This window comes from Lithobates pipiens, unplaced genomic scaffold, assembly GCF_037356315.1.
Source record: "Lithobates pipiens isolate NorthernLeopardFrog02 unplaced genomic scaffold, aLitPip1_a1.2 Scaffold_1, whole genome shotgun sequence".
In the NCBI taxonomy this organism is placed as follows: Eukaryota; Metazoa; Chordata; class Amphibia; order Anura; family Ranidae; genus Lithobates; species Lithobates pipiens.
The window spans coordinates 212,134,568-212,156,452 of NW_027507685.1; the positions used below are offsets into that span (position 1 = coordinate 212,134,568).

Sequence of the window (21,885 nt, forward strand, 5' to 3'; positions counted from 1 at the left end):
AGACAGGTCTACCAGGCGCCACTGACAGAAACATGTTGCGGGGCATCGAACACCCCGTGACTGGGACCCCCCGCGGGGCTACCCCGGTCTTCGAACCAGAACAGACCACACGGGTCTCTCGAACAACTCCGGAAACCCCGAACACGTGACCCACACCTGCTTAAGTATCCCCTCCCAGAATCCTCAGCGGGCCTCGGAACTCCAGCTGATTGGCTCAGAGAGAGCCCATACCCAAACATCCAACCAGACTTGGTTCTGGCCTGTCATGTGCACCTCACCGTTCACATGACCAGGCAGAACTTTCAAACATAGCCTGGCCAGACTGATGTTAAGGCCTACCTACAATAATTAACCCTCAGAACCTTTACTGTCCTTGATCCCAAATGTCATCGGCTACAGAAACAATGAAAGTACTAAAGGACCCAGATGATCGTGTCATATAGCAATACAATTGTGTTTTCTGTGATTGGTAATAGCAATCATATGGTACAGAGCCAATTAGGAGGAGAAAACAAGTGTCAGGAGCGGGAGGACGTAAGGGTATGTCCTTCTGAATCCAGGAAACCACCAACCAGGCCATTTATATACAGTGGTAGGACTAAATCCATTCATCTATAACAGGGATTTCCAAACTTTCTAAACAAAGGGCCAGTTTACTGTCCTTCAGAGTTTTGGGTGGTAGACTCTGGCCAGTGGGGGTAGAGATTGTCATGGTGCATGAGGGAGTAAATCGTGCCCCATCTTTGATACTAGGAGGAAGAATAATGCCCCATTTTTGGTGTCAGTGGGAGAAATTATGCCCCATTGTTGGTGTCAATGGGAGAAATAGTGCCCCAAGGGCCAGATAAAGGCAAGCAAAGGGTAGCAGTTTGAAGACCACTAATCTATAACATTATTATTATTGTATCTTTAATGTATTCTATTTCCACATAGATGAGGGAGAAATACGGGGACGTGTTTACCATCTATCTGGGGTCTCGTCCAGTCGTGGTGGTTAATGGATATGATGCGGTCAAAGAAGTCTATGTGGACAGAGCTGATGATTTCTTAGCCAGAGGAGATATAGCAGTATGTGACACTTCATACCATAACTATGGTAAGCAAACTGTATATAAAATAGCAAAAAAAGAATGCTCTGTTCTTGCTTTCTGTGTCCCAGCTGGGGAGATTCATCCTCATATTTGTCCCGGGGACCATGGTACAGGAGGAGAGGGGAAATTATCTTGCTGTTGGTCTATTTTTTAAGTGAGTAGCCTCTTTTTTTTAATTCTTGTATTAAAATCCCTACCTGTGCTTGTGTATGCTGTGGTCTCTTCATTTATTGCATTAAAGAGGAAGTAAACCCTGATGGGTTTTACTTCCTCTTTGTTTCCCTGAAAAGGTAAAGCATAATGGGCTACTATGCATCGCATAGTAGCCCATTATGTGTCACTTACCTGACACAGGATCCAGCGATGTCACCGCTGTCCCCTCTTCCACGGAGTGTCCATCTTCTTTCCAGGTATCATGGCTCTAGCGCTGTGATTGGCCGGAGCTGCGATGACGTCATGCGCACGGGAGCCACCACTAACAGCATATCGCCGTTAGCAGCGGCATGCTCAGTGCGCCTGCGTGCCCCTGTCTACGGCGCATGCGCCGTAGACAGCGGTGCCTGTCTTTTTGCAAATATCTCCTAAACCGTGTAGGTTTAGGAGATATTTCTTGGACCTACAGGTAAGCCTTAATATAGGCTTACCTGTAGTTCAAAGTGGTCTGTAAGGGTTTCACACCTTCCCATATGATCTAGAAGGAAGTTCCTATCCTTTTTCTGCTTTCTTCTCATCATAAAACATTACATTGCACAGAAGACCATCCCTGTCATTTACCAGCATGCGGAACGCTCTGGGGCAGAGGAGAAATGCAAGTGGGGAGAAGAATGGAGTTCTGGCTGTGAGAAGGGTTGGGGTGCAGGCATGGAGGAGGAGGGTTAAAGTGCTCTTGGTGAGGAAATGCAGGAGGCCTGGGTGCTGGCAGTGATGAGGAGTGTTGGGGAACTGGCCGTTAAGAGTATGGAATTTGTTGCAGCTTTAAAGGGTGCATCTCACCCTATCTGATACAGGCAAAAAAATCAGGGAATCTATTGCTAACTTTCCAGTGGAAACCCAAAATATGACACCTCTTTTCAGCATTTCCTGTTGGTAACAGGATGCCTCGCACTGAAAGCATTGCTGCAGGGGGAAAACCTACAGCTATAGGGTGCTTACACTTCCACAACACATGGGGAAAGGTGGGCAACATTCAGACACAGAGCCCGTTCTCTTCTCATTGGCTCATTGGCTGTGGTGACAGCAGAGGGAGCCAATGGCTCCCACTGCTGTCTCAGCCAATGGCTCCCACTGCTGTCTCAGCCAATGAGGAGGGAGAGTCCCCAGAGAGCTTGTGCTGCACACAGAAGTTTTTTTTTTACCTTCATCCATAGAATGCATGAAGGTAATGAACCTTGAGCCTTTAGAACCACTTTAAATTGCGGTTTTCCCAGAATTCTACCGCCCTATCTCATTACTTCAATTGGACATTAAAATTCTAGCCAAAATTCTTTTGATCTGCTTAAGCAAAGTTATCCTTACTTTAATTCACTCAGACCAAATAGGATTTATGCCCAACAAGAATACAGCCTTTAACCTAAGACACCTGTTTTTGAACATACGGGCAGCGCACGACTCGGTGGGATCTCGTGCAGTCATTAGCCTTGATGCCGCTAAGGCATTTGACTCCGTTGAGTGCGAGTATTTGTGGGAATGCCTGCGCGGATACGGTTTTGGGCCCAAATTCATAACGTGGTTTAAACTACTCTCAGTGCCCCGTAGCTAAAGTTTTGGTAAATGGCAGCACATCAGACACATTCCCACTGTCCAGGGGTACACGACAGAGATGCCTGCTCTCCCCACTACTGTATGCCCTGGCAGTGGAGCCCCTAGCAATATCGATTAGGCAATACCCAGACATAAGAGGTCTTAGTATAGGTCCCATAGTCGAAAAATTTGCCTTTACGCTGATGATATGTTACTATATCTGTAGGGCGCGGGCCACTCATTATCAGCAGTGTTGGGACTTATTGAATGCTTTGGCAGGTTTTCCGGTCTCTGGATAAACTGGGACAAATCACAGATCCTTCCCCTTGACATGGGGCCCACGGGTTTAGATCAAGCACACCTACCGCTATTGAGGATTAGCCAAATTAAATACCTGGGGATTCACTCGAACACCAGAAGAATATGCCAAATTAAATATAGAACCCTTACACGCATTAATAAAAAATAAAACACAAAATTGGGCTTGCCTCCCTCTTGGAGTGATGGGCCGCATACATTTACTGAAAATGATCTTGCTACCGAAACTTCTGTATGTTTTTTGGCATTCTCCAATCTACTTGCCCCTCTGAATATTTAAAACCATGGACTCCACCCTTAACTTGTTCGTTTGGGGATCATCCAGACATAAAGTATCCTGGAAAGTCCTAAAAAAAACTGTAGAGATGGGAGGCGCTGCGTTACCTGATTTGCACGTGTATTATCATGCATTGCAGCTTTCTCACTTATTCTACATAGACAAGAAGGAAAAAAATAGATACCTGGCTCTGGCATGCTCGAGGGTACCCACTCAGGTTGTGCACCCCTTCCAGCTCATTTTTGGGAATCCACGCAGTATGCACGGATTGGGGGGAAGACAGGGACAAGTATATCATCAGTGTAGGATATGGGCGATGGCGCTACGCAGATTGAGAAGCCCCTCCATACATACCCACATGCCACTATGGAACAACTACAATCTCCCCAAGCTACTTACTATCCCAGATGCAGACCCCTGGATTACGCAGGGGGTACTATATCTCCACCAGGTAATAGATGACCTGGGAGTCAAATCGTTTCAGGCCCTCAAACTGGCCTTTGATCTGCCCAATACGATGTTCTTTCGTTTCCTCCAGCTCCGCCATGCCCTGCAGACCCAATTTGGAAACACCATACCTGATATACCATCAGTGCACTTGGTAGACGTACTGACTGGGAAAGACCCCAAAAAACTTACATCAGCCTGCTATTGGTCCCTAACTCTGCCCGCGGCTGAGTTAGGGAAGGGCTGAGGGGGAAATGGGAGGCGGAGGTGGGCGGGATGGAGGAGGACGAATGGAGGGATGCTTTGGCTGCCGGTGGGCTCGTTTCTCCCAGGTTGTCCGATAGACTCACTATACTGTATATTCTCCATCGAGCATACTTGACCCCAGCCCAAATAGCAAAGTATTAACAGCAGGGGATACTCAGATGCCCCAGATGTGGAGACCGAAATAGCTCTTTCTTCCACTTGATCTGGACCTGCCCACCTGTCCGCTCATATTGGGAACAGCTGGTCAAGTTCTTACATGACAAGATGGGCTCTCCGTTAACCCTATGCCCAAAGCAGTGCTTGCTGGGGATCCTCCCAGACAGCAAGCAAAATAGACCTCTCCACATCTTTATGCAAGAGACACTGTTTGTGGCCAGACTACTAATAGCCAGAAAGTGGATGAGGGTTAACACACCGACATTCAGCGAGTGGGTGGCTGCAGTCATCCAGTCCCTACCCTACAAATAAAAACACAGGGGATACCCAATAAAGTACCATAACATATGGGACCGATGGCTGGAATCACCAGCAACAACGACAAACTCTTGTGATGACTAAAGGTGAACTTGAGCATTGAGGGAGGAACCCCCAAGATAACATATACCCCTATTATAGTAGCAATGGCTATACAGCCTAGTGGAGCGCGCCCGCTATAGCCAAAGTTAATAGCCCGAGTGGAATGTTAAAGACTCTATGAGCTGAATTGTGTTATGTATAATATGCACTTGCATGTTTCTTGATGTAACTGATGCAACCGCTGATTGTGCTTAGACATATACCACATTCCGGACTCTGTAAGATGTGTATATACATTGCTCTATTCTTTCTCTGTACAAATGTACCTTTAACCTGATGTACCAGAAATAAAAGTTTCTTTGTTTAAAAAAAAAAAAAAAGGTTGTGGTTTTAATACAGGCTTAACACCATTGGGCTGCTTCCTTCTCTTTATAAATTGCCATCCGGATGAGTATAAATACAGTGGTTTGATGGGATAATGAGCACCGTTTCACAGAAAGTATATAAGAGAAGGGCTACCAAACTGATAAGGAGGAGCTCAGCTAAGAGGAAAGATTAGCTGAGCTGAATATATTCTCTTCAGACAAGAGGGGATCAGTGTTGCCAACCTCCGGCAGCATTTTTTACTGACAAAACATGGAACATTTACTGACTGAGCAAATTTTTTACTGAAAAAATGACAGAACTCCTATTAAAAACGAAGACAACCGATATTCAAACAGTATAAGCAGAATATGGAAACACTGACTGTATCAACAAGTAATTTGCTTGGTTTACACTTAATAAGTTAGTCAACACAGAATGACAAATTGTTGGCCCCGATATTCACAGACAGTTGTAGAAATCTGATTTTTACAAACTGTCTTTAAATTTACTGACGGTTGGCAACCCTGGAGGGCATATGATCATCATATATGTAGCGGTACCCCAGTAGGAGCTGCTCGAATACTCTTTTTCTTGCTGTACTTTATCAGGCAGGCACGCAATATTTTCCACAGCCAGGCACAGACTTAGGCCCATTTCTTGAATAATCAGTCTAGGGGTTTTGGATGTTTTGATGTTTTATTTGAGAACTTGTATAGGGAAGGGTAGATAGTGGGATACTCCAGATTCAACTAATTACAAGGAGGACAACTGCTTCAACTTGACTGTGGAATTCCTATTTGCAGCAACATGCACTCTTGAACAATTCCTCTATGAAACAGGCAGACTATAGCTCTTCAGGGCACTAGCCAGTATCCCCTTTCCACTGTACCCAGTAGCTGACTTTTCTAGCACAGAGGGGTAGCCCACAAAAGAACAGGCCCCTAGATCTTTGCATTCGGTATTCACAAGGCCTCTGGACCGAATGGTAGCCTCCTTTCAGTCTTCCAGCAGCACCCTCCATTGATTCCAGACAGATCTTCACAGGGAGCTCTTCAGAACACATGGGTCAGCTCTCCAGCCTTCAACCTGAGGCTGCATGGCAGCAGGCACTGAGGAAGGCAAGACACCCCCTCCTCACTGGATTCTCCTCTCCAGACAAAGACCACATCCTGTGTCTCCTCACTGAATATAAATACCCCTTCCAATACCAAGCTGCCTGGATACAGATTCACTGCAAGATCCAATAACACTTGTCGAACACACTGGACTCCTTGGCTACACCAATTAAACTTCCCCGTTAAAGCAGAGTTCCACCCAAAATTTCAACTTTTGCTTCATGCACTCCTCGTCCCCTTACATGCCACATTTGCCATGTAATCTTTTTTTTTTTTTGGGGGGGGGGGGGGGGGGTGGGTGGGTATCTTCTTTTTAGTGGGACTTCCTGTTCCACTTCCTCCTTCTTCTTCTTGGCTGCCAAGGTGACTCGTCTTATCGTCCTAGGCAGCCCCTCCCTGCCAGCAATCTTCTGAAACACGTCACAGTGTGCAGTGCGCGCTGTGAAGCCATAAGCTGTCACGGCCGGGGCCCCCACATTTGCTATGACAGCTCCACGGAGAGAAGGGGGAGAGGAGTGAGGCTTCGAGCTGCCGCATTGCTGGACCCTGGTAAATGTCTGTTTATTAAAAGTCAGCAGCTACATTTTTTGTAGCTGCTGACTTTTAATAAACTAAAAAACGCGTACCTTATTTTCCTGTTAAGCAGGAGACTACAGTATGCTAACTATATACATTCTAGCAACCTACCTAGGAGTATGTTACACACATAATATATATATACAGTATATATATATATATATATATATATATATATATATATATATATATATATATATATACCGTATTTATTGGCGTATGACATGCACCGGCGTATAACCTGCACCCCAAGTTTAGGAGGGTAGTATAAGGAAAAAACTTACATTTAATTGCCCATCAATGCAGCCTTATCAGTGTCCATCTGCAGCCTTCTCCATCATTGCAGTCTTGCCCACTGTCCATCTGCAGCCTTGCCCAGTGCCTTTGCAACCTTGCCCAGTGCCTTTGCAGCATTGCTCAGTGCCTTTGCAGCCTTGCCAGTCTCTTTGCAGCCGCTGATTATTTAAAATTGGCGCTGATCTCCGCTGACTGTGAGCGAGCGCCGGCGACATACAGAAAGCCGAGTGTACTCGGCTAGACTGGCCTCTGCTCACAGTCAGGGGTGGGACTGCGAGAGAAGCCGAGTCTAGCCGAGTCTAGCCGAATACACTCGGCTTTCTGTATGCTGGTGGCACTCGCTCATCTCCGCTCACAGTCAGCGGAGATCGGCGGGGGTCGGCATATAACACGCACCCACGATTTCCCCCTGATTTTAAGTGGAAAAAAGTGTGTTATATGCCGATAAATACGAATATATATATATATATATATATATATATATATATATATATATATATATATACACATATAAGTGGTCCATATAATGAACTTGGTGTAGAGTTATCCACTTTCAGGTCATTACAGAAGACAAGGAGGCACTCTTTAAGTCTGGAGTAAAAGAGATTTAACCTTACAGCGGAGTTCCAAGTGTTTAAATTTTATTTATTTTTTTGCATAAATATCGTTTGTTTAATACTCCTATTTATAGCACTTCCTCACAGTAAGAGCTGTGAAAATGTGGAATGGACCCCCTTAAGAACTATTTCTCGCCAGCTCCGTATAGAAAACAGAGGGTCTCTTGTTTGGCACAAACCCATTTACAGAATGTCCCTCAATGGTGGTTTTCCTGTCCTTCACATACTGTCTCAGAGACACAACAGAAAGTGAAAGGGACATTTCCACAAAATTAGGTGATGCTGTTAGATCGGGTGTCCCTATTGCTCTAGCCTCCTCCTGTGACCATGACCACTAAAATTTTGAATATTCTATCTTTTCTGTTTCACTGGTAATGATGACTAATGGCGCTTACACACGATCAAACAATCGGGTGGAAAAGTCCAGCAAACTCAAGTCCGCCGGACAATCCCCCCGTGTGTAGCCTCCGGCATACTTTTTTTACCCGAAAGTACAGCGGACTTAGAAAGTAGTTTTGCACTCCAATCTTCCCGCCGGACTTGCATTTCGGCGGACAATCCAGCCGTGCGTATGCCAGTCCGCCGTACTTTTGAAATGAACGGACTTTTCCCGCCCGGAGAAAAGTCCGCTCATTTTGAGCATGTCTCCAGGTAGGCGGGGCCCGCGAAGCATGCGTCGCTGGCCCCGCCACCTGGTATGGACTTAAAGGGGAACCCCAACCCCCAGGTCCACGTCAGACCCTTGTCCGAGCACGCTACCCGGCCGGCCAGGAAAGGGGGGGACGAGCGAGCGCCCCCCTCCTGAGCCGTACCAGGCCGCGTGCCCTCAACATGGGGGGTGCCGCGCGGCCCCCCCCACCCCAAAGCACCTTGTCCCCATGTTGATGAGGACAAGTGCCTCTTCCCGACAACCCTGGCCGTTGGTTGTCGGGGTCTGCGGGCGGGGGGCTTATCAGAATCCGGTAGCCCCCTTTAATAAGGGGGCCCTCGGATACCGCCCCCCCACCCTATGTGAAAAAGTATGGGGTACAATGTACCCCTACCCATTCACCTGTAAAATAAAGTAAAAAAAAACACAACACACAAGATAAAATAGTTTATTGCACAGCTCCGGGGGTCTTCCGTCTTCGGGGGTCTTCTCACCGGACTCCTCCGCTATCTTCTGCTAGCTCTTTTACTAGCGGAGGAGCCCGGCTTTCTTCCTCGCCGCCGCCCTCTTCTTTCGACTTCGGGGGTCTTGTCCCCCTCTTCGGTTCTTCTGCCGGGCCACCGCGCCTTCTTCTAGCTCTTTTACAGGCGGTGGCCCGGTCTTCTGTCACCGCTGTCGTCGCCACCTTCTGTTCTTCTGTTCTTCAGGGATCTGCAATTAATGGACCTCCAGCTGTTGCAAAACTACAAGTACCATCATTCCTCTGCCTCTGGGTGTCATGCTTGTGGCTGTCACAGTCTTGCTATGCCTCATGGGATTTGTAGTTCTGCAACAGCTGGAGGTCTCCCAAAGGCTCCCTTCACCAAGGTGCAAATAGATGAGCATCTGTCTATTAGTGCAATTAATTTCTTTCTGAATTGTTTTTTAGACGAAATTCGACAAATTTGTTCAAAAACCCGTTTAACACATTTTTCTGAAAACTAAAATTCTAAAGAATAAAAATCCTAAAATTCGTAAATTTGAAAATTCAAAGATTCCGAATATGAGAGCGAAAATCCAAAAATTCAAAAGAACGAAAATCCGAAAATAAGAATGAAAAACCCAAAACCCGAAAATCTGACATAACTAAAAATAACTCTTAATAACTATTAAATTGTAGGAATTAGAATTTCCTTTTAAATGTGGCTGTTAGTGAACGTAACGAATACAAAGTTATCCGAAGTTACGAATTACCAGAAATAATGAATGCCACATCTCAAAAAAATGGAAAGTAACGCATTAATAATAATAAATAATAGTAATAATAAAACCTTTTAATTATTACTATTTATTATTATTAATTTGTTACATTCTATTCATTTAGATGCGGTATTCTTTATTTTGGTTAATTCCTAATTTTGGATAAAATTTGTATTTGTTATATTCACTTACAGCCAAATTTGAAAGGAAATTCGAATACCTATCATTTAATAGTTAGTTATTATTAGTTAGTTATTTTGGATTTTTGAATTTTCAAATTTTTGGATTTTCGTTCTTATTTCTGGATTCTCAGATTTTTGAATTTCCAAATTTCTGAATTTTTAGATTTGAAATTCAAATTTTCTGAAGTTACAAATTTATTCGAAATAGCGAATTTTGATCATAACGAGTGACCCGAAAAAAAAAAAAAAAACAGAAAACAAATTAAACTAAAACAAACACATTTTTCGCCAGTGCACATGTCTACCATCCATCATATTTGCAGGTTGATAAAGGGCACCTTTTTGTGTACTCAAAATGTTGGTTCTGCTTATTTTTGTCTTTCGCTTGCCAGGAAGCCCTGCATTAAATTCCTGTTGGAGAACTGGCTTTTAATTACAAGCTGATTTTATAGATCAGGGCAGCAGATTGCCTTACTTTGCTGTGTTGTAAATGTGTTGTGTTTATTTCCTGGATTAGGAGTTGCCTTTACTAGTGACTTGAACAGGTGGAAAGAGCTTCGTCGATTTTCTCTGTCAACAATGCGAACTTTTGGCATGGGAAAGAAGAACATAGAGGACTATATTGTTGAGGAAGCTCACTGCCTGGTGACTGAATTAAAAAAGACCAAAGGTAAGTGGGGAAAAAACTAAAGTATATTTTAAAAGTGGTAGTAAACTAATTTTTGTTATTTTTACCTACAGGTAAGCTTATAATAAAGCTTCCCTCTAAGTAAAATGAATATCTCTTAAATGTGAACCGTTTAGGAGATATTCTAGCGAGCAGCAGCTAGTGACGTCATCAGCGCATGTGCTTTGAAGGAACGGCATACATGTGCCCTTCATTAGAGCTCACGCACGCATGGGAGTGACGTCATCGCAGCACGGTCAATCAGACGGCTGGAGTCCCCGAACATGGAAGGAAGACCGGGTAAAGATGGAAGCCTCTACAGCAGTGACAGTGCATCTCTGAAGTGCTTCATTTTATGGTAAGGATTTCATAGTGCGTTAGTATGAGATGCATTCTAGCACATTATGATATTGCCTTGCAGGTGGAACATTTTTTTTTCTTACAGACATTACTACCACTTTTAGTCAAAGTTTTGAATAAAGTGGTGAGGGTTTGTAACCTCAGCCATAGATGCTTGTCATAGCTGTCCCCACTGGGGAAAGACTCCTTCTCCATTGCCATTGACAACCAATATTTTGTCACCAAAACAGGACAAGAAGGGAAATCCTTTAGTAGGGACACCTGTTCTAGTGACAGCATATATCCTTTAACCTTTTCTTTATTTCCTGTTGTATTCATGGGAGAGAAAGTGAAAAACGATCTTCCCTGTGGGAGACAGAAGGCACAAGAAATCCTGATAGGGTTTTAAACATTCCAAAACCTGTATAAAATGATATATATTTTGAAGATGTGCCAATTTTTAGGAAATGCTCCAAAAAGTTGTTGAATGTACTTCTTAGGGACCAGAAAAATCTTACTCCTGAAAGGACAAAAATTTAATTTTGGGAGAACCCGTTCCAATATGGTAGATCCCTGTTTTGTGATATTGATCCTCTTAATATTTCTGACCAACCATTAGGTGTTGGAGAGTGTGGGTCAGAACATCAGTAGTACAATTTGCATATCTATGCATCAGGGTTCTGAGGAAACAGGTTTTTAATTCACATATTTTTGTCTTCTTGGTTAAACTAATAGACCTATTGTATGGCACTATACGAAAAATCGTTCAAACCCATTTTTGAAAATCAAATGAGAGCAAAAGATTGTGCCATCATGTAATGACCGATAAATCGTTCAATGGACATAAAAAAAATCATTTTTTTGTTTGTTTTTTCACATTTTTCATATATTTAGTGCAAACAGTTTGGACGGGAAGCACAGTAACCTTTCAAATTATCATTCGTTGGGCAGAAAGTCCTTTGTTTTTTCGGCTCGTAAACGTCCCAAGCGGTTACTTATTATTTGTGCCCATTAACTGTCTGAAAAACAAACAAGCTGTCTAAATGGCAAAATTTTGGCTGATATTTCATATAGTGTATGGCCAACATAAGTGTGAGTAGACATTTGCACCTCCTGACATTAGTTTTAGCTTCTGAGATACTGTATTCACAATTAAATCACAGGTGCAGCCTCTTTTTGACCTGCATTTGACCTGTTTTCACTCAGGTTTTGCTGTTTAAGGCCAGGTTCACACTGGTACAACAAATGCTTCATCATGGGGTGCTAATGTCGAATGTTTCCCTATGAGAGCTGTTTTAACTGGTCCAACACAAGTCGGTCCAACTTTGAAAATGGTCCCTGTACTACTTTGGTTCGACTTTGATCCTACTTCTGCCCATTGAAGTAGGATCAAAGTCGTATTGCCGGCTTAACTGATCCTACTTCGACATTTGGCATGGAGTTCTTGAAGGGGGCATGATTCCAGCCCCCACCCTTATGTGAATGAGTATGGGGTACATTGTACCCCTACCCATTTACCTAAATAAAATGCAGTACACAGGCTTTTAAAGTAATTTATTAAGACAGCTCCAACGTCTCTTCTGATTTCTTCTCCCCTCTCTGGCTCTTCTCCCTCCTCCGCTGATGTCTTCTGCCTCTGCCGTTTCTTCTCTGCTCTCCGCTGATGTCTTCTAGCCCACTCCCATTCTTCTGCCTCTGCCCACTGTCTTTTCGCTCTTTATCTGGTTCTTGTCCGCTGTCTTCTCCCTCTGTTCTTTTTCTGATGTTGACTCAACGCTCTCCCCTGCTCTAATGCTGGGTGCGCAGTGTGCTACTACTTATATTGGCATGGGGCAGGGTCAGAGGGTTATATCACCCCGAGACCTCGCCCCTTATGATGTCACCGCCTGGGGCATGATGGGGCGGTGCCATCCTAAGGGGTGGGGCCATCAGATGACTTCACCCCGGTGACCCCACTCCATGCCAATATAAGTGGTAGCACACTGTGTACCCAGCATTAGAGCGGAAAAGAGCGTCACTTCAACATCGGAAGAAGAACAGAGAGAGAAGACAGTGGACAAGACCTGGCAAAAGAGCGAGAAGACAGCAGACAAAACAGAACAAAATATTACAGCGCACACATGCAAAAAAGACATTTACCTCCAGCAAGACTGGGAGATCCTGCTTCTCTGAACCATGGGAGCCATACACTCCTCTATATGGAGTTCTCCCATATAGATGAATGTATGGCTCCCATGGTTCAGAGAAGCAGCATCTCCCAGTCTATGGATAGTGTAGGACCCACTAATCATGGGGCACTTTGTCACAGTAAGTGGGCTTAAGCACCATATAGCAATCCCCATATTTTTTGATAATGTATTTTGAAAATGTCTAGGTGTTTTAAATAAGCCTTGCTGGAGATAAATGTCGTTTTTTTGCATGTGTGCACTGTAATATTTTATTCTGTTGTATGGTCTTATGGCTGCACCATCTTTAATGCATTTTTTAGGGTGTGCCCCCCAAATATTTAACTTTTTTAAGACAGTGGACAAGACGCGGCAGAGGCAGAAGAACCCGGAGAAGGCTAGAAGACATTAGCGTTGAGCGGAGAAGAACCGGAGAGGGGAGAAGAAATCAGAAGTGATGCCGAAGCTGCCTTAATAAATTATTTAAAGACTGTATTTTATTTTTGACACTCATTCACATAAGGTGGGGGGCCAGAATCTGGGAGCCCATTTGTTAAATGGGGTTTTCAGATTCTGATAAGCCCCTGCTCGCAGAGACCCCGACAACCAACAGCTAGAAGAGGCCCTTGTCCCACACTCCATGTTGAGGGAATGCGGTCTGGTACGGTTCAGGAGGGGAGGCATTTGCTCATCCCCACCCTCGTTTCCTGACCTGCCAGACTGCCTGCTCGGATAAGGGTTTGGTATGGATTTTGTGGGGGACTCTATGCCGTTTTTTCGACGTGGGGGTTCCCTTTAAAATCCATACCAGGCCGAAGAGCCTGCTATGCTCTTGGAGGGGGAACCCATGCCATTTTTAATTTGGCATGGAGTCCCCCCTAAAGATTCATACCAGACACAAAGTGCCTGCATTGTCAGGATAAAAGTCGGATCCCTGTTCATTGAAGTCGGACTTCAAGTCGCAAGGCAAAGTCGGATCCACAGTTGTACAACTGTCAGGTCATACCAGTGTGAACCTGGCCTAATAGACTTATATTGAAATGCAAAACCTGCTTAAAGCTAACAAAAGCCCATTGACACAGGCCCTTAAAGTGACAATGGGTTTACTTTAAGTTCTACATTTTTCCCTTTAAATCCTTTCCAACACAATATGATGTGTAAGGAGTTATGTTGTAGTTTGCTTACTTGAGTCATGTTTCTTTATCTCCCATATTCTAGAAACATTTATTGATCCAAAACTGTTCTTCTATAAAGTTTCTGGCAATATAATCTTTTCGATCATGTTTGGGCATCGCCATCATTATGAGGATACTGAGTTTCTTGATGTTATAAACACTATGGCTGAAACCTTCCATATCATAAGTTCACGCTGGGGGCAGGTAAGAGTCATGACAAGCATATTAGGATTCTGCTCATAAACCGTGATAACCTTTTTTTCACATGCAGTGTGTATAATTTGATTGAAATACCCCTCTGCAGACACCTAACTGGTACCAGGAAGTCATGCTTCCCCACAAACGCTCCTGGGCAAAGAACCAGAGGCTGTTTTTGTAGTAGGGAAGACTTACAACCTCTCCCTAATGCCCCGTACACACGACCAGACTTTTCAACATCAAAAGTCTGACGGAATGATTCCGGCAGACTATTCGAACGTGTGTGGGCTGCAGCGGACTTTTGATTTGCAAAAGTCTGACAGACTTTAGAAATGGAACATGTTTCAAATTTTTCCGACAGAACTCTGCCAGACCCAGTTCCTACTGAGAAATCCGCTCGTGTGTGTGCTAGTCTGACGGACTAAAACCGACGCAAGGGCAGCTATTGGCTACTGGCTATGAACTTCCTTATTCTAGTCCAGTCATACGTCATCACGTTCGAATCCGTCGGGCTTTGTTGTGATTGTGTGTGGCCAAGTCCGTTCATTCGGAAAGTCCATCAGAACTCTGTCAGAACTCCGTCAGAACTCCGTCGAAAGTCTGTCAGACTTAGTCCCTCAAAGTCTGGTCGTGTGTACGCGGCATTAGTCTCCCTCTCTCTCTTAATCTCTAAGCCCTTGTACACATGGTCGGACATTCCGACGGAAAATGTCCGATCAGACCATGTTGTCGGATAATATGACTGTGTGTGGGCTCCATTGGACTGTTTCCGTTGGAATATCCGACGGACAAAGTTTTAGAGCTGGGCTATAACACTTTCCGACAACATGATCCGATCGGACAAAGTGCCACGCATGCTCAGATCAAATTCCTAGACCAAAGCTATTGGCTACTAGCCTGAATGTAGTCCCGTCGTAACGAAATAACGTCATCATGTTACGTACGATCAGATTTTCCAACAACTTTGTCCGACCGTGTGTATGCAACACAAGTTTCGGACAAAATCCGCCAGACAAAATTCGACGGATTTTGTTGTCGGAATGTCCGACCGTATGTACAAGGGCTTAGAGATTATTATTATTACTGTCAGGGTCCTCTTTGGGAGGATTCCTCTTCTTTGCTTATCTTGCTGACCATTGTCAGAAAGCTATGGGTAAATCAAATAAAAGGTGAGGGGAAATCTGCTTTATGACAACTACATGGGGATTTACAGTAAATCAGTAAGTCACGTGACCAGTGACGCAACGCATTGAGTGGAGCCTGTCTACAGAGTATGGAAGAGCAATGAGAAGGCGATTGTTTTTTCTTCATATACTGTGTGTACAGTAGTTCTTACAGAATTTTAAATGTAAGCAGCTGCTTAAAGTGCTTGTTAACCCCCCCCCCCCCCCAAAAAAAATGCTGCTCCTTTCGCTTTAATGTGTAATTAGCAGCATGGTGCTTTTGCTTTTTAGATTATCCCTCTGTATCTCCTACAATAGCTGTTTGATAATGCCATGTTCTGACCTCCCCCCCCCTGAGTTATGACCACGATTAAAATGTCTGCTAAGCGATCGTAGTCTGTGCGAGTCTGAATCACATGCAGCTCTCCTATTCTCCTCTGTGCCTGTCTTCAACTTCTCCTTCCTCCCCCTCCCTCTTCCTGTCAACACGTAGCGTCTCTCCTCTCTGATTGACTGCCCGACTCTCATACTTAACCTAAAAAGCTCCTATCCCCTCTGTATTAGCACACAAAGTTCCCCTGTGTCTGTGTTTTACCATCAATATATGCTTATCTGTACAGATAATAACACATTGGCTCTCTGCGATCACATGACTCCTCGGCTCTGTCTCTCCTCTCTCCTCTCCTCCCCAGCTGACGTCAGTGGCAGTGCTCGCACCCCCACCCCCCTTGGAACTCTCAGCTGGCAGAGGAGAGGAGAGAAAAGGCAACTGATTGTAAGAAGAAAGTGTGTTATCAGTACAGATAAGCATATTTATGATACAACACAGGCACATCAGGGGAACTTATTGATCTAATACAAAGGGGATGGGAACATTTAATACAAGTGGCTTAACAACCACTTTAATAAATTTGCTGCATTTTACTGGCAATATTGCACTTTGGTATTTTTGCTCTCGCTGAGTGATTTTGGATCGAGAAACTAGGAACCAAAGTGTTAAAGCAGGCATTTAGAGTTATGCAGCGTGGATCCCAGCAGTTATTCCTCGAGATATAAAGCTTGGTTTGACCTCGTGGGCATTCTCTGAGGTGAGAGGCCATTTCATCTATAAGGGGCGGAGGTTGCTGTCTGTCACTCCTTTTTTTACTGAATGTGTTTTCAACTATAATCACGATATAGATTGAGCAATTTATTATAGATTATCTTTTACACTTGGACTATACAGTTTTTTCTCCTATTTGGATGTTTATGCTTTGCTATCAGCTCTTTACTACTGTCTGTTGCCTGGAGCTCGACGGGAGTGGACGCTGACTAACAGAGCATTGCATACCGGCTGAAAACAACCCCTTCCAGCCTCTCAGCATCGGTAATGGGCAAGCAGGAAAGGCACACACACGGCCGATCACTCTCCACTCCAGGCTCCCGCAGAATAACCAAGCTGGTGCTCCTGCAGCACGAGGCTGAACACAGTGAAGAGTCCCTATTGGCTTCTGAGGACATGGTAAGGGAGCCTGTATACACAGACCAGCCTCTCCAACTGTCAGAAATTACACAGATAGTGGCAGATATGAAAAATACCTTCTCCTCTGCTATCACTAACTTAAAAGCTGATCTTGTAGACCTGTCTGACCATATATGCCAAAGGGGATAGAGCAGTGGACCGTTTAGAGACGGCGGTCTCATCCCATGCCACTCATTCAATTCTCATTAACAGGCATTCGGAGGACCTTGATAACAGAAGAAGGAGACAGAACATCAGGGTTAGGGGGATCCCTGAAACAGTGGAGCCATCCCAGACTAAGCAAGCTCTCCAGGCTGTTTTTAAAGGAATGTCTTTAGAGCAGGGGTCTCAAACTGGTGGCCCTCCAGCTGTTGCAAAACTACAAATCCCATTATGTCCCTGCCTGAGGGAATTATGCTTGTAACTGTCAGCCTTGCAATAAATACCTCATGGAACTTGCAGTTTCGCAACAGCTGGAGGGCCATCAGTTTGAGACCCCTGCTCTAAAGACTTTGAGATAGAGTTTGTGCGGGCACATAGGGCCCTGAATACCTGTCCCTTTGATACAGCCCCTCCAAGAGACATTGTGTACTGTCTGCACAGCTTACCAATTAAGGAGAAAATACTTAACAAGGCCAGGCGGAATGACCAAATCCTCTTCAATGAACACAATATCTCCCTATTTCAAGATCTTTCACACATCACACTCCAGAACAGGCGAGCTTCGCCATTCAAAAAGAAAAAGAGATACCCTACTGCTGGCGCTTTCCATTTGCCCTCAATGCCACATATCAAGGAAAACAATACTATCTGCAGATGCCTGAGGACATCCCAGTCTTATGTGATCAGCTAAATCTGCCACTGATTGAATTACCAGAGTGGTACAAAGAATTCCACCTTCCAATTCAGTGAACCTATACCCCCCCCCCCCATACTCCACAGGCATCCCCCTCGAAACCGCCTTCCACTAAAAAAATAGAAGTTCAACAAATGTATGGGCCTCAACTATCCCCTTACTCAGCCAAGGGACCCAGATCTAAAGACAACACCTGAACTGTGGTACCCATCTAACTCTGTTCACATTCTACTTAAGAGCTGAAGATGCAAGTTACAAATGATGACACGTTTGACTGAATTTACTATTGTCTGTCAACCTCTTAGGGACCACAGTCATATAAAATTAAGAGTTGTCACCAAGAAAGGCATAAAGGGAAAATCTTCCAGTGAGGACTGGTGGCAACTGTGTTATACAGGGTGTTTTTTATTTATTTTTTAACTTCAGAGAGGTTTCTTCTCAACTACCACTTGTGGTATAAAGGAAGTGAAGGATAATGTCCCCAATGATAGCGAAAATAAACTTCAAGAGTTTTAATCATTCCTCTAACCAAAAGTAAAACTTTTGGATTCAACTATACTTTACCAGAAGATCAAATTAGACTTTTGTCACATACTGGCTGCAGGGACCTCTTCTGCCCACATTCACCCTGTTATTTGTTATTGCTATATTTTTCTATTGTTACATTTTTGAGGGACTATTTTCTTGTATTTACCCTGAAGACAATTCTTGGTTTGTTTGATTCAGAACTATACATGTTCATTGAAAGAGCTGGTCACATTAGCCTCTGTTCCATTTACTCCATAGGAGCTGGATGGTCTGGGATCCCTGATCCCTAGACAAAGCATTGTCTAGATGTGAATTCCCAATTTTAATTGAGTCACCTATTGTTTCTGTCTGTCGGGTTATCCTCCTGGAGGGTCCTACATAATGGGATTAGACTTTTGTTAACTTTACCTCATTACCTAATCAGTGTGGGTTGTTTATCCCAATGTGTAATATTTGATTTATAGTTCACGTGGGGACTGCCCCTATATCTGAAGTGTATAAAAATCTGTATTTCTGTTCAATAAAGAGTTCCAGCTCCAGAGCACCTAAGCTAGTGTTGGCTGGATTGTTGTGTGCTATGCAATATTCTGCTATATTACCTGGTTTCTGGGGCCCAGAATGGAGGAAGCTATATCTTAAAGGAAGCTGAACAGTTCTGTCACAACTTTATTTATAGAAAAAAGCGCCCTAGACAGTCAGTCAGAAGACTCTAGCTCTTTCCTGCTGGGAAAACACAGAAAAGCGAGATCGGCATATATAATATTTTATATTTACATGGTTAAAAAATAAATTAAAAATCTCCAGCTATGAATTTACTTAAAAAGGTATGTTCAAAAACACTGTATATGCCTTTTTTTAAAACGGTAGTAAACCGCTGCAAATAAAAATAAAAACCTTTTGCCTGCAAAATAATAGCATAATGTTCCACTGATGAAGTCCATGCCCAGGATGACACTTGTCTGGAATCAGGAGTCAGACCCTTGGTTATCATCCCCCATTCACCAGTGGTGAAACAGATTTGCAGGGGTGTCAGTGATCTAAGGTGTGAAGTTGCAGAAATTGGGGCTCTTCTGAGGAGTGAGAGTGCAGGATGTTAATTTCTCACTACAAGTAATTTACAGCATTTAGTTTATAAAAAATCCTTTTCGTGATTAAGAGTGTGAAGTTGACATTTTTTTGTTATAAAATCTGCACTCTCAATTTCTTTGAAAACATTTTTTGGCACGCTGTGCTCAAAAGGTTGCCTACTCCTGGTTTATAGTAATCATTGTTTTGGATGACTGTTATTTATACACATTCACTAAGAATGTTGCTAGTTGTGCTGCACTATACATATGATTTATAATAGCATTATGTGCTAGTATGCATCACCCCGGTATGCCAGACCTTCAGAGCGCATGCACTGGTGAAGTCATCGGCAGCATCCAAGGTGAATTTCTCTTAACCACTTACAGACCGGACCATTTTGCTGGTCAAAGACCAGACCACTTTTTGTGATTCGGCACTGCGTCGCTTTAACTGACAATTGCGCGGTCGTGCGACATGGCTCCCAAACAAAATTGACGTCCTTTTTTCCCACAAATAGAGCTTTCTTTTGGTGGTATTTGATCACCCCTGCGATTTTTATTTTTTGTGCTATAAACAAAAATAGAGCGACAATTTTGAAAAAAACGCATTATTTTTTACTTTTTGTTGTAATAAATATCCCCCAAAAATATATAAAAAAACATTTTTTTCTCTCAGTTTAGGCCGATACGTATTCTTCTACATATTTTTGGTAAAAAAATCACAATAAGCGATTATTGATTGGTTTGCGCAAAAGTTACGGCGTTTACAAAATAGGGATAGTTTTATGGCATTTTTATTAATAATTTTTTAATATTATTTTTTTTACTAGTAATGGTGGGGATCAGCGATTTTTATTGTGACTGCAACATTATGGCGGACACATCGGACATTTTTGACACATTTTTGGGACCATTGTCATTTATACAGCAATCACTGCTATATAAATGCAGTGATTCCTGTGTAAATGACACTGGCAGTGAAGGGGTTAACCAGTGGGTGGCAGTGTAGGGGTTAAGTGTTCCTGGGGGTGTGTTACTAACTGTTGGGGGGTTGGGCTTTCATTTAGTGAACACTGATCTCTGCTCCAATCACATGGAGCAGAGATCAGCATTACTAGTTGCTAGGCAGAATGGAGAAATGCTGTTTACAACGGCATTTCTCCATTCAGCCGTCCCGTGAGACAATTGCGGGTATTCCCACGGCGATCGAGTCCGCGGGACCCGTGACCGGACTCACGGGGGTCCCGACCGGCACTTGGCAGGGCGGCATTGAAGATTGGACATACCTGTACGCCAATATGCCTGCCCGTGCCATTCTGCCAACGTACATCGGCGTGCGCTGATCGGGAACTGGTTAAACGGTGCAGGTTTAGAAGATATTAATTTTACCTACAGGTAATCCTTATTATAGGCTTACCTGTAGGTAAAAATCACAAAGCGGGCTTTACTACCACTTTAAGCATGCATGTTACTCATTATTTGGGACTTACCATGGGATATCCAACGTACTTTCTTCAGGTGTTTGAAATGTTCCCCAGAATCATGACGTTCATCCCAGGGAAGCACCAAACTATTTTATCCAACATGCAGAAGCTCCTGCAGTATGTGAAGAAGAAAGTGGAGAAGAACAAGGAGACACTGGATCCATTGCACCCCAGAGATTATGTGGATGCTTTCCTCATTAAAATGGAGAAGGTGAATTAAGAATTCTAAAATCAGCGTAAAAATATCAATAAAATGATAGTCACACAAGTCTTGACATGTTTGGCATCTATTTACACCAGTGGTTCTCAACCCCGTCCTTAAGTACCCCCAACAGGTTTTGTGAATTTCTCTTAGATAAAACAGCTGTCCAAAATACCAAGCCATTGACTCTGATTTAAAATACCTGTGCGAGATAAAGAAAAGCTGCAAACATGGCCTTTTGCGGGTACTGGACAGGACAGGGTTGAGAACCACTGATTTATACAATGCAGTCTCATCTTTTTATGTTTCCAAAAAAATCTAGGCAACCTTGCCTTTGTGTGAACTAAAATGAAGATTTGTGTGTTAACTGAACATTTGTATTTGATAAATGTTTACCATTTTGTTTTCCAGGGTCCCTGTTTATAGAAAAGTATATAATGCTTAGGGGTTTAAACTAAACCTCAGGCCTAAATTGCGCATATTAATCCAAATACAGAAGGTAGCTCTGACAGTGAAAGGGCTAATGTGCACCTGTAGTCATTGTCTTTATGAGTGCCTCCACAACCACCGGCCACGGTTGTGGGGATGAGGCCCTTGTCCTCATCAACATGGGGACAAGGTGCTTTGAGGGGTCATAGACCCTCAAAGCATCCTCCCAATGTTGAGGGCATGTGGCCTGGTACGGTTCAGGAGGGAGGGGGGGCCGCTCTTTCGTCCCCCCCTCTTTTCCTGCGGCCTGCCAGGTTGTGTGCTCGGATAAAGGGTCTGGTATGGATTTTTAAGGGGACCCCCACGTCAATTTTTGAATCAGAAAGATTTCAGAATCTTTTCTCTCTGTCAAAT

At 43.7% G+C, this 21,885-nt stretch overlaps 1 protein-coding gene across 1 annotated transcript in view; it reads left to right on the forward strand.

The window, feature by feature from the left end:
• Positions 1-21,885, forward strand: part of LOC143988854 (cytochrome P450 2B4-like) — a 68,689-nt gene that overhangs the window by 23,997 nt on the left and 22,807 nt on the right. Inside the window, exons 2-5 of the mRNA XM_077488748.1 lie at positions 934-1,096; positions 10,215-10,367; positions 14,087-14,247; positions 20,875-21,051. Coding sequence (XP_077344874.1) covers positions 934-1,096; positions 10,215-10,367; positions 14,087-14,247; positions 20,875-21,051 — 654 coding nt within the window. The remainder of the gene's footprint in view (positions 1-933; positions 1,097-10,214; positions 10,368-14,086; positions 14,248-20,874; positions 21,052-21,885) is intronic.